General features: G+C 46.0%; 1 protein-coding gene across 3 annotated transcripts in view; it reads left to right on the top strand.

The window, feature by feature from the left end:
• Positions 1-13943, top strand: part of Caln1 (calneuron 1) — a 476552-nt gene that overhangs the window by 132015 nt on the left and 330594 nt on the right. For all 3 annotated transcript variants that reach the window (XM_057765690.1, XM_057765691.1, XM_057765692.1), the window contains one exon: positions 2247-2371. In XM_057765690.1, the coding sequence (XP_057621673.1) occupies positions 2247-2371 (125 nt within the window). The remainder of the gene's footprint in view (positions 1-2246; positions 2372-13943) is intronic.

The following is a 13943-nucleotide window of genomic DNA, read 5'->3' as shown; positions in this document are numbered from 1 at the left end:
GTGTCACTGGCTTCAAACTGGTGATTCTCCTGCTTTATACTTTAGAGCAGTATGGTCACATGCCGCTCCTCATTTGGATTTCTCAAATGAGCAGGGTCAGAATGCTTTGGACAGTGATTCTTGGGGATTAACATTGAGTTGTCTGTTACTCCCCTTGGGTGCGCGCTTCACAGAGGACCCAGAGGTTAACAGTGCAGATGCAAACTTTAGTGCCCAAAAAGATTCTGCACGTTACAACTTACCCAGAAATAACAGACGTGTGCAGAGGCACTCCTTTCCAGGGGGATCAAGGCCTTGAACCTGTCCTGGGAGGAGATTACCCCTTCTATCACTTCGTCGAAAGAAACACCTTGCAATAGACCTGTATATGTGTTAGGGGGAGAACTTTTGTGTGTATGTGTGTGTGTGGACACCAGAGGAAAACCTTGGGTTTTGTACCTCAGGAGCCACCCACATTGTCTTTTGAGGCAGAGTCTCTCTCTCTCTCTCTGGCCCGTGGTTCACCAAGTAACCTAGACTCTCAGACTAGAGATCTCAAGGGATCCACCTCTCCCATGTTGAGATTAGCAGTGTGCACCAATATATCTGATTTAATTTTGTGTGGGTTCTGGGGTTCAATCTGAGTTCCTCGTGTTGTCAAGGAAAGCACCTTACCCGCCGAGCTATCTCCCCTGTGCTGGGAGACCCACTATGCCCCAGTAATGGCAGTGATTTTGGCTGGACAGCATGTGAGTCTGGCTTTGAGGAGTCTTTAACTTCATTAAGAGTGCCCTAAATCTCTTCATTCCTGGACACCTTTCTTCATGGGAAGCCGTTTCTGAAAGTAACCTCTTTACCCCAATCAGTTTTGAGGGAGGTGTGGGGGGGTTCATCTCAGACTTACATTCCCCTGTATACATGGAGTTGTAAAAAGTTGGAGCTGAGTATGGGAGTGACTCCCTGTAACCCCAGCACTCAGGAGTTTGAGTCAGGGCATCTTCAAGTTCAAGACCAGCCTGGGCTATGTAATGAGTTTGGGGTCAGCTTTGGAGCTCAGTTTCTTTTCTTGGTTTGTATGTGTGTGGTATATACACACATGTGTACAAAAGTATAAGTGTGTCTGTGTATGCGTGCCCATGAAGAGGCCAGGGGAGGGCATCAGGTGTCCTTCTCTATTGTTTATTCCCTCGAGACAGGGTCTCTTACTGAACCTAGAAGAGGGTGGCAGCCAGCAAGCTTCTGCTCTCCTTTTGTCTCCATCCCGAACCCCCACACTGAAGCTACGGGCACACACACATGGATTTGCCCAGCTTTTCACATGGATGCCGAGGATTTAGGACCTCATACTTTTTCAGAAGTAACCTCTCCCATTGAGTTGACTTCTCAACCCCCTAAACTCTCAATCAAAAACCTGAAGATTTTTGCACACTTCTTGCCTTCCTCGAGTGTTGTATGGCTGGGACACCCACTTTCCCTGGGGATTGTGACTACATACAGCTTCACATGAGTGTAGCCAAGACATCCTGTTGCCAGAAAGGTCAGCATTTCTGGAACGCTCATGATTTCCTACACAGAGGGGTAATATTTGAGGCCCCGAAAAGAATAAAGGGTTGTTTTTTTTTTTCTAATGTAGCAGTGAGGCTGGGCTTGGTGGTGTTGAGTCTGTGGTCCCAGCTACTCAGAAGGCCGAGGTGAGAGCGCAGGATGCAGGCCAGCCCCAAGCTGCATGGTGAGTCCAAGCGCAGCCTGGGCTATGGGATGAGTTTTAGGCCAGCCTGGGAAAATTAGCAGGGCTCTGTGTGAAACAAGCAATAACAACAGCAACAAAAAACCGGAACAAACCAAAAATAAAAGGAAGTGGTTTGATATCTGTCATGCTTTCCTGTGGTTTACAAGGGCATTGCAGCTCAAATGCATATGAAATTGGAGAAATGGAAATGTAAAATTGCGATGAAGGAGGACCCAAGGTCCTTCTAAATTTTGTCTTTTAGTGTGTGTGTGTGTGTTGGGTGGATGTGCACATGTGGGGGGGTCAGATGGAACTTGTAGGATTCTGTTTTCTCCTTCCGCCATGTGAACCCCAGGGCTCACTCACACCCAGACTGTCAGGCTTAGAAGCAAGTCCCTTTGCCCACTGAGCCGTCCCACCTGCCCCGGCTACGTAATTTTGCCATCTGAACAACAGAGCCAATCCTCCAAGAGAACAATGATGGAATGGACGAATGGTGATGTCCTTCTCTCCTTCTCTTCTGTTGTCTTCGGAACAGGGAGAAGATGCCGTTCCACCATGTGACCGCTGGCTTGTTGTACAAGGGGAATTACCTCAACCGATCTCTGTCGGCGGGCAGCGACAGCGAGCAGTTGGCGAATATCTCTGTGGAAGAACTGGATGGTAAGGAGCTGCCTGCAGGGGGCTTATCCCCCTCCCTAAAGCCATTTTGGATAATTGGGGAGCTGTATTGGGTGTTGGGAAAGTCCCCAGGCTGTTGGGAAACCATTTTGCACATTGGCGAGCTCAGAGTGTTTGGCACTGGCAGTTGGGACTAGGTATGGAGTGATGGGAAAGACTTGAGAGACAAACTTTGGTCTGAATGACCTCTTTGTGTGGGATGGACCTTGTGGCCTGCAAAATCTATGATGAATGTGGTTACCTTGGCCTCTGGTTGGGGGATGGATTAATTTTTTTTTCTTAAAATCTATTGTTGGGATCCTCTTTTGATGGCGTATGCCTGTCAGCACTCAACTGAGGCAGGGGGATGGAGAATTGATTAACCAGGACTACGTAGTGAAGGTCAAGGTTACTGTGGCCTATATAATGAGATGCTGTCTCAAAGTAACAAAACAAAAGACGTATTATGTATATAGTTGGCAGGGTCTTTATAGCCAGAATTACCTTGTTTTCTTTATTGCCATTTACGGTGGAGTTCATCTGCCGGGTAGGCTTAAGCCCTGTTTATTGCTGTCTCTTGACTTGGGGCCATGGTGCTTTGAACGGTGCCCAAATAAGAATCATCTAGAAGCTTCATCTAGGTGGGAACAGACAGCAATTACCTTAAGTGTCTTTGTTCTTGTATAACCCGGTACATCTCCCAGTGCCCAGGACAAGGGTTTAGGATGGAAATTAGCCCTGGCAAGACAGTGCCCAAATTCATCTTAGGATGGTGTCCCACTGCAGTGGATGAACTCACACTCTTATTTAAAACAACAACAACAATAGCAACAATAACAACAACAACACAAACTAAAAATCAAAGGGAATAAAGCCTTTACTCTCAACTAGAGAGCGAGGTTGATTCGTTTGATGATGCCGGCTGAGACCAAGCCAGAATCGGTTTCCGAGTGGCTTCTTAATGCTGTATTCTAGCGATACCACCTTACTAAATCAACTTGAATTTTGCTTTGATTATAGCGAAGTTGCAACTACTCCAGGTGGACCACATCTTTGCTTCGAAGGTTCAGATCCGTGGCATTTTGGATGTGTCTTTTAGTGAGCTGAATTTCCCACTAACACTTTCTTGGGCCAACACAGGTACAGTGGCTTGCCTATGGCAGGGGGTGAAGAATGTAACGATGGCAGGCCATCGAGATTTTCCTTCTGTTACCCGTCTTGTTCGTATGGTTAGGGCAATGCTTGGTTTTCCACGCAGATGACCAATGAAGCAGCAGGACTTGTGGGTTGTATCCATGGTGATCCTGGGGAAGGTTGGGAAAAGTGGGCATTGTTTGGGAGGTAGCTCAGGGGTAGAGCAGTTGCGCACTGTGGAGAAGGTTCTGGGTTTGAGGCTCAACACTGCAGAGAGAATTAGCCAGGAGAGGGGGGAGGAAGGGAGGAGAAACGCGTGCATATACATCAACACCAATACACTCACATGTTTCCCGCTGCCCCCACCCCTGGACTACGTCTGTCTTCCGTATCTGAGCAGAGGCTGTTGGCCTGAGACGTGAGTCATACCCTGGGATCTTTTCACCTTCTGTTGGTGAAAGGATGTATAGGGATGCACTCCGTAGAGGCAGGAGGAGAGTTCTGCCGTCTCCAGAGTGGGCCCGGGTTTGTAATCACAACAAGACTCCATGATTGCATGGTGTCTTAGTCCATTTGAAACTGCTGTAACAGAGTGCCACAGCCAGGTTGATCTGTAAATGACAGGGAGTTATTTCCCATAGCCTGGGAAGCTAGGGATAGAGTATTATGGTGATATTCGTGCATCCTCAGAAGAGGGCAGATTAATGCTCTTGGGCTTCTTTTGAAGGCACGCTGATGCCATCCGTGAGGGTTTTGTCCTTTTGATAACCTAACCTGAACACCCCACCTCATTATGTAGGAATTTTGGGGAAACACAACATTACGAGTATAGGAGGTATATTTGAAGGTAAAGAGAAGTCTGAGTTTTGTCCTATTTTGGAAGTTCATGACTGAGATGGTATAGTACATGGGTCTGGGGGAGATTGTTGCAGGGTCCTGTGGTGGTTTGATTGTAAAATGTTCCCCAATAGCTCATTCTTTTAATTTTTTCTCCCCCTCTCTTTTGTCCCATTAACTACTTTATTTTGCTTTATAAACTAAAAATAACTGTAAAGGTTCCTAGGTACATGACTCATTAGCGTTGTATCATCCCAGCACCCTGGCCCACCTTTTACAGTTAGTTCACGCATATGGATCAAGCTTTTGTTTTGTAACTAGCCTTTGGATCTGATTCTTGACTAGGTTTCATAGACCCAGCTTTCTGCTCATGTTCAGCATTTCATTGGTTGATGTAGTATTTAATTAACTGCAATTATTGCAAGTATATAAACATAACTAATTCTTGGCAAATTGAAGGGAGCAGAAGCAGATGTACTGATTTGATGAAAAATCCACTTAACCAGAGGTGCATGTTCAGCAACTTATCAGAAGGTTTTACACAGAGAATGGAGAGAGTTGATTTTACCACAGTTGGTTAGGAAGGTTCATAGAGGCTGCTGCTGCCTTGCCTTCTAGTATCTGTGAGTATAAATGTGTGTCAGTGTATTTTATCTTTTAAGATTTATTCTTGGGCCAGGTGGTGGTGGCACACACCTTTAATCCCAGCACTCAGGAGGCAGAGGCAGGTTGATCTCTGTGAGTTCGAGGCCAGCCTGGTCTACAAGAGCTAGTTCCAGGACAGCCAGGGCTGTTACACAGAGAAACACTGTCTCAACTCCCCCGCCCCATCCCTTCCTCCGTCCCCCTTCGGTGTGTGTGTGTGTGTGTGTGTGTGTATATGTGCTTATGTATATATGCATGTATATGCAGGTGCCTGTGGAGGCCAGAAGAGGGCACCAGATCCCCAGAGCTGGAGGTTTGGGTTGTGAGCTACCCAGGTTTTTGTGCTGAGAACTAAACTTGATTCCTCTGCAAGATCAGAAAGTGCTCTCCAACTTCAGATATTTTGTTATACAGCTATTTAAATAAAGGATTCAAGTCCAAATAATTATTGTAATTTTTTTTTGTGATGGTGCTTGGGTAGTTCAAACCCAGGGTCCTATGATTGCTAGACACTATTGCACCTTTGTGAGCTCGTGCTTTGAGTTTGTATTCTCCACCTGTGGTACTGTTTTGGGAGAATGTGGGACCTTTAGTGGGTGGAGCCTGGTTGTCAGAAGTAGATCACTAGGGGTAGTACCACTAACAGTTATTCACCTGCTGGTTCTTATTGTTCCATCTTTTCATCCACAATGACATGAGTACCCTCACTCACCCACTCCCACTGTCACGAGCTGAGTTGCTCCATCAATCTTTTTTTTTTTTTTTTTGATTTTTCGAGACAGGGTTTCTCCGTAGCTTTTGGTTCCTGTCCTGGAACTAGCTCTTGTAGACCAGGCTGGCCTCGAACTCACAGAGATCCGCCTGCCTCTGCCTCCCGAGTGCTGGGATTAAAGGCGTGCGCCACCACCGCCCGGCTGCTCCATCAATCTTTCACTGCCTTGTGGACTAGAATCCTGCTGTAGGGGCGTGAAGGCACAGTCCCCTAGACTTAGCTGCATTCGGAACTTGGAACACCCCACAGTAAGCAACCTGGACATGGGAACTGGACAGCGCTACCTATACATTTGGGGTAGTTCTTGTGTGTGTGTGTGTAGCTGCATGTGCATTGTGGGGGTGTTTTTTGCCTGTGTGTACGTGTGCATATAGAAGTCAGAAGACAGCCTCAAGTGTTGCTTCTTAGAATACAGGCACGTTGTTTTCTTGAGACCAGTGTTTTATTGGTTGAAGCTCATCAGGTAGGCTGGCTGTCCCGCCAGCGAGTGTTAGGGGTCCTCCTGTCTCTGTCTCCCCAGGACATTCCACCATTTCCATCATGTCATCTTTCTTTCTTTCTTTCTTTCTTTCTTTCTTTCTTTCTTTCTTTCTTTCTTTCTTTCTTTCTTTCTTTCTTTCTTTCTTTCCCTCCTCCTCCTCTTCCTCCTCCTCCTCCTCCTCCTCTTCTTCCTCTCTCTCTCTCTCTCTCTCTCTCTCTCTCTCTCTCTCTCTCTCCCTCAACTTGATCCTGAGGATCAAAATCTCAAAATCAGATTGTCATGCTTCTAAAACCAGCACTTCAATGACTGAGCTTGTCCCCAGCCCCATTTTGGGTGACCTTTGCAGGGTTTGAGATTACTAATCTGGTGAACTTTGAAAGTCACCTATGACTTCAGCTTTGTCAGTGCCAACAATGGGCAGATCACAGTCTATACCCCCAGCTCCAGGGATCTGGTTCCCTTTGGTCCCTTGTAACTATTTCCTTAATAATTAGGAGATAACCTCTAGGTGATTTAAAGCAAGTAGAAACTTTGTTGCAGTTCAATCTGAGCCCTGCTACAGCAACTCTTCACGGCTCTAAAGACTGCTGATTGGATTTGGGCTGTTCTTCCCTGCTGTCTCCTATATAGGCTCCTTGCTGAGATGCCCTCCTCATTCTTGGGCAGGCTATAAAACAAACAAGTGTACTGCTGTTTAAACCAAGCCTGGGCATTCTGAACTGGACCTGAGTGTACCTTTTGAGTAGATACAGGAGCTGGCAGGAATTGTAACTACCCTCTTAAGTACAGATCGGGGGTCCCTGGTTGAGAGAAACCAGTGCTTTATGACCCGAGGCTGACTGGTGAAGATGATGTGTTTGTCCTTCAGGATGGTAATCCAGACGCTCTGCTGGCAGAAGGGCCATTTATTTTTCTGATGGAAAATTCATTTTTATTTATTTATTTATTTATTTAGCCAAGGTGAACACTGAGCTATGGCTCTTCCTGCTTTATTGCAAGCATCCCGGGGCTCTGGGCATGACAGGGAAGATGTGCTCTGGGTTTAGAGCAGGCAGGCAGGGCCTGAACACCAGCTGGCAAGAGCCGGCTTACCAGGCTGTAGATTGGATCTTGGGGAAGATGAATTCCCGAGCTATTGTGTAATTACTCTTTTTGTGGGCTGCCTGATGTGAAAGCTCTCCCGCATAGGGCCACTCATGTATCCCTAGGAGACAGGCAGTATGGCACGTGAACTTGGGACCCTGAACACTGATAGTCATCACAGTATCCTCCATGATCTGGCTGGGTTGCTATGTTACCATTTTCTGTTTGTTTCTGTGAGCACAGTGCGTTAGAGAGCAACTTGAACAGAGGAAAGAATTATTTCAGCTCATGGTCTCAAATGAAAGCCCATCATGTCGGGGTGGGCACTGCACAGCAGAGGGGACATCTTGGCATTTAGGAAGCACAGAGTGCAGCAAAACAGAACCAGGGATGATTGACCACCAACGACCTTTCTCCAGTGACCTGCTTATGTTAGCCTGGTCCTACATCCTGGTGTTCCTAGACCTTCCCTGTCATGGTGACTTTTAATTGTCAGCTCCTCACAGCCTAAAATCACCTGGGAAGGTGGCCTGAACAAGAGACTGTCTTCACTGAGTTGACCTATAGGGATTGTCTTAATAAGTCTATTGAGGTGGGAAGACCCAGCCCACTGTAGGTGGCACCATTCCTAGGTAGGGGATCTGAACTGTATGATTGGAGAAATGAAGCTGAGCACGAACAGGCACGTGGGTGTGGATGCTTCTGCTCCTCTCTGCTCTTAACTGAGGTTGTAATGTGTGGAGCGGAGCTCTTGGAAGCCCCCCCCTCCTCCCTTACTCCTCGGTGATACACTGTAACTGGGGCTTCTCAGGTGAAATAAATAAACCCCTTTTCTCTTCTAAACTCTTTTTTTCCCCGGTCAGTGAATCTTTTTTCACAACAGAAGTTGGTACTGCTGTGATCATTGCTGTGATAGATCTTACTCTGTGGCTTTTATGCCACCAGCTGAGGACCACACATTGAATACACAGGCCTTTTTTTTTTTTTTTTTTTTTTTTTTTTGGTTACATTGCATATCCAAAGCCATGGCGCTGGGGGACCATTGCTCTCCACCTCTCCACAGCGTACCAGCTGCAGCCCCCTGCTTGTGGGTGGCCATGGAGACAGCTTCCCCTCGTTGAAGATTATCACCAGTGATAGACTCTCTTTCCATGTTCTAGCCAAAAATGTCTTCTCTGTGACTAAAGTGTGGGGATAAAAAAAACCCACAGACTTCACAGGTCACCTCAAGCTACAGTTCCTTCATGGGAAGTTTCTCTTTCTTCTCTTTAAACAAGTTTGGGAGAGAATAATGCATCAAACTGGCCAAACTGGAGTTGGAAATTACTCAGCAAACAGGAAGCATGGATTCACGGGGACTCTTGTTCCCTCACTGGGTCCCACCTTGTCGTTCATTGTTATTTAGATGACTCTTTTTTTTTTTTTTTGGTGCTAGAACAGAGTTCCTGGAGTTTGTTTTCCTCAAAGTTGAGCCCCAGCATTGGCTTGGTTCTAGTGAGGGCCCCATGGTGCTCGGCAGCTGAGTGGCAGAAACACGTGGAATGGGGAGGATTGTGTGGTAAGGTGGGAAACCAGAGAACGACTTCTCTTCTTAGATGTAGTTACATCCAAAATTCACTAAAAAGGAGATCTTCATAAATTGTGTACTAATTGTCCTCAGTAAACTGACGTCATCTCTTTCCAGAAGGTGCTCATGCCTGTTGGGTAGGGTTGGGGTTCCCATAGTCCCTCCCTACAAGGTTGTGAAGGTTGTCTACATCCTTTATTGTCCATCCCTTCTATCCTTCTGTCTCTACTGGGTGTCTGCTATCCACTCAGCACAGGAGCAACCTAGTTTTCCTTCATTGTCTGGAAAGAACACTGTATTGAAGATGACAACCATGGCTGCGGTTAATCCCAGACTTATTTTCCCCATACGAGCTGCTGACATGGGCTGGGAAGCCGGTGGCTCCTGAAGACATTGCTGTCAACCAGACTGTGGCTGCTCAATTAGCTGAGCTCAACTTCCTGATGGGGCAGACAATGGTGGCAAGCCAACGTCTTTCTTCTCTGTGAACCATGGTAGTTCCAACAGCGCGCAGAAATTTTCTGACATCTTTGGCATTGTAATTAGAAAAAAAAATCTCTTCTGGCCTTCCAGTGTGTGTTCATGTCCCAAAATGGCATTTTTATTATTTTCTTTAAGGATTGATATAAATTAATTGTATAAATTAATGGGTTTCGTTTAATGTTTTCATACATGTGTATTGTATTTTGATCATATTCAGGCATACCATCCAAAATGACTGTTTCTTTGTGTGTGTGTGTGTGTGTGTATTGTGTATGCATGTGTGTTTGTGTGGGCCCATAGGGGCATGGCCAGTCCATGTCAGTCAGCCTCTAGAATCAATTTCTTAAGCTCTATACCTTGAGTTTTGAGATCAGGGTCTGTCGCCAGCTCAAACTCACCAAAAGGCTCAGATGGTATAGTTTTTGATAACACAAATCCAAACACACCTGGGAAGAGGGAACCTCAACTGAGGAATTGCCTCCATTATATTGGCCTATGGGTCCCCTGTGGGTGGAGCCATCCCCAGGCAGGTGGGTCTGTGTTGCAGTTGAGCAAGCCTTGGGGAGCGAGCCAGTAAGCAGTGCTCCTCCACGTTTTCTGCCTAGAGTTCCTGCCCTGACTTCTCTTGATGATAGATTGTATAAGCTAAATAAACCATTTCGTCCCCCCAATTGATTTTGGTTTGAGTGGCTTATCATAACAAAAGAAAGAGAAATAGAAGATTTGGCTGACCAGTGTGCCCTAGGGATCCCCCGTCTCTGCCACCTTGAGTCCTGGGGTTATAAGCACATGCCTCTACATGTAGCTTTTTTGATATGAGTTCTGGGGATCACTCAGGTCCTCATGGTCGCAAGGCAAGCCCTTTACTGGCTAAGGTTTCTTCCCAACCCCTTGTCTATTCATATGCATAAATACCTACATTAAAATTTAATATTTGCACCAGGTGGTGGTGGCCTAGCACTTGGGAGGCAGAGGCAGGAGGATCTCTGAGTTCGAGGCCAGCATGGTCTACAAGAGCTAGTTCCAGGACAGGCCTCAAAGCTACAGAGAAACCCTGTCTCAAAAAACTGGAAAAAATTTAATATTTACATTTTACAGAGTTTAAAATATAGTGAAAAATGCAATGAGTCAGTATGCGTCTTTCACCAAATTTTTAAAGACTTATTTCCAATTGTATGTGTGTGCTGGTGTCTCTGTGTTGGTATGCACACATGAGTGCAGGTGCTCATGGTGTCCAGAAGAGGGCATCGGCTCTCCTGTAGCTGGAATACAGGTAGTTGTGAGCTGCCTGACGTGAATACTGAGAACCAAATTTGGGCTCTCTGAAAGAACAGCAAGTGCTCTTAACTATTGAGCTATCTCTCTAGCCCCTTTCCCCTATTTTTTTAAGATTCCAAAGCGTTAGTTTTCTCTTTATTTTCTTCTCTTAACACACACACACACACACACACACACACAAAAGCTGAATGTGTGTGTGGTCCACTTGCCTGTCATCCTAGTAATTAGGAGATTAGGAGACTGAGGAGGGCAGCTTTCCTGGGCTACAAGACCAACCTGGGTAACTCACTGAGACACGGTTTCAAAATAAAACCTGAAAAGAAGCTCAGGGATTGTTCAGCCTTAGAGTACTTGTATAACACATTCCAAACTCTTGGTTCCCCCCAATCCTTCAGGACCACAAAGTCCTCTTTAGGAACAAACCTATACTTATTTTGATTGTGTTCTCTGTGTGTATGGAGGTTTGCACACCTGACAGGGTGCAAATGTGGAAGTCAGAGACTAACTTGGGGGAGCAGACTCTCTCTACTGTGTCGATCCCAGTGATCAAACTCAGATCATGGCCAGATGTCTTAAAATTATTATTATTATTATTGGTAAATGTGAAAAATCTAAAAGTGAGATGACTGACCTTGTCCAAGGTCGTCTAAACAGCACCTGTTAGAAGGAGTATTCAAGTGTTGACCAGCTTCAGAGCCCCTCCCCTTTAAACATTGATGCTCCGAATCCTCCTCCTTGCTAGATGAGGCCCTTTGTGTCTTCCTTGTAAGCGTCACGTTGCTGTCATGCACATCACTGCCACCCTGGCGACACACAGGTGAACACTGGCTGATTAATCGAACTTTCAGTAGGTGGAGAGATATTTTTAAAGCTCAGGATGAACTCAGTGTGCTCCTGACCAGGAGCAGAGCACTGTGGGCTGTGAAGGACAGGGATGGGCAGGGAGAAGGCTGACTGCTCCACACTGAGCTGTGACACCATCCTCTACCGTCTCAACTGGCCCTGTATTTTCTTATAATGAAGATTGCTCATTTTATCTTTCCTCTTCCTCCTTCCTCCCTCCCTCCCTCTTTCCTTCCTTCCTTCCTTCCTTCCTTCCTTCCTTCCTTCCTTCCTTCCTTTCTTTCTTTCTTTCTTTCTTTCTTTCTTTCTTTCTTTCTTTCCTTCTTTTGGTAGTAAGGATTACACCCAGGGTTTCCTGCATGCTATACAAGCACCATATTACTGATTCACACCCCAGCCCCTCACTGGGGATTCTAGGCAGGTGTTCTACCACTGAGCCACACCCCAGCCCCTCACTGGGGGATTCTAGACCAGCACTCTTATTACTGAGTCCTGTTTTTGCTTAATACTTTGAAACAGGGTCTCACCAAGTTTCTCAGGCTGTACTTGAACTCATGCTGTAACCTAGGCAGTCCTTCAACTTATGATTCTCCTCCTTAACCTCTTTAGTAGGGTAGGATGCCAGGCTTTTTACCACTTTGCCTGGCGATCCAACCTCCACTTCTTAAAAGGTATATTTATTTTATGTATAACGCATGTGAGTGTTTTGCCTGCACAGATATATGTGTACCTTGTAGGTGCCTGGTACAAGGAGGGGTCAGAAGATGGCATCAAATCTCCTGGAGTCACAGGTAAAAACAGTGTGAGCCATGATGTATGTCCTGGGAACTGAACCTGGGTCCTCTGAAAGAGCAACAAAACCCTTAACTACTGAGCTATACTCTTCTTTTGATGGTTGACTTAAGGAACCCAGAGACACCTTCTGCTTGTCAGTTTTGGGGCTATTTTCCTCTAAACTTTAGAGTCTAAAGAGGGGGTCTTAAGGGTGTAAGGGAGAGATCATTGAAGAGAGAACTTCAGTAGACACAAACATCATTGCCACAAGAGGAGAGTATGACAGTTTTCCTGAGAGGATGACAGCTTGTGCTGTCTCCATAAAAGCCACACAATAATTCACATCTTCCCAGGCGGAGTGGGATGGCTGGATAGGCAGACCTGCTCCAGAGCTGGGAGATGGTGCTACAGCCATGTCTTGCTCAGCCTTGAGAGATGTCTTTTATGGAGAGTTGTGGAGCTGTGATATCATGAGAGAAGAGGTCTGTGCTGGGTAGTTTTTTGTTTGTTCGTTTGTTTTTCAAGACATGGTTTTTCTGTAAACGTTGGAGCCTGTCCTGGAACTAGTTCTTGTAGACCACGCTGGCCTTGAACTCTCAGAGATACTTCTGCCTCTGCCTCCCAAGTGCGTCACCACTGCCTGGCTGTGCTGGGTAGTTTTATGTCAACTCAACACAAACTAGAGTCAATAGAGAGGAAGAAACCTCCATTGAGAAAATGCCTCAGTGAGATCAGGCTATAGGCAGGCTTGTAGGGCATTTTATTAATTAGTGATTGGATGGGTCCAGTGTGGGTGGGGTTATCCCTGGGCAGGTGACCCTGGGTTCTATAAAAGTGCTGGTAGAATAAACTAGGGGGAGCAAGTCAGTAAGCAGCATCCTTCTGTGTCCTCTGCACCAGCTCCTGCCTCCAGGTTCCAACCTTGTTTGAGTTCCTGTCCCTGCTTCCTTCAGTGATGGACAGTGATGTGGAATTGTGAGCCGAATGAACCCTTTCCTTCCCAACTTACTTTTGGTCATGGCATTTCATCACAGCAGTAGAAACCCTAACTAAGACAAGGGCTGTCTCTGAGGTGCCTGCTTCTAGGGATAACTCTTGAGAAACATCTGCCAGAGACTCCTAGATGTCTCCTGCATCTTGCTTGTGAAAGCATCTGATAGCTGTGGCCAGGAAGGAGATTTGAGTATTCTCCCACACACTCTGACTTTCTTCATCTGTCATTGGTATTCTACGTGCTTCCAAAAGAGTGATTGAGACATCTTATGATAAAAGAGGAAAATCATGAACCACAAAAGCTGTCAGAATAGAAATAGAAACAAAATTTCACAAAGAGGCAAGGAGGAGGAAAAAAAATGTGACACTCTCCTAAACTTAGTAAGTTTACTGTGGGGGCTGGAGAGATGGCTCAGAGGTTAAGAATGCTCGCTGCTTTTGCAGATCGGTTCTGTTCATAGCACCCCTGCCTGGTGGCTCACAGCTGTCTGCAGTGTCATCCTCAGAGGACTCAGTACCACCTTCTTCTGGTCTCTGCAGGTAGCCATATGCGCGCGCGCGCACACATGTGTGTGTGTGTGTGTGTATGAGATGTACATATGCATGTACACACATAAATAAAAGTAATAAAAACTATAAAAATAAGTTTATTGTTGAAGACCCCTAATGAACTCTGGACCTCCAG

This window comes from Chionomys nivalis, chromosome 3, assembly GCF_950005125.1.
Source record: "Chionomys nivalis chromosome 3, mChiNiv1.1, whole genome shotgun sequence".
NCBI lineage: Eukaryota > Metazoa > Chordata > Mammalia > Rodentia > Cricetidae > Chionomys > Chionomys nivalis.
Note: the sequence above shows the minus strand (reverse complement) of the source record. Positions and strands in the feature narration are given on the sequence as shown.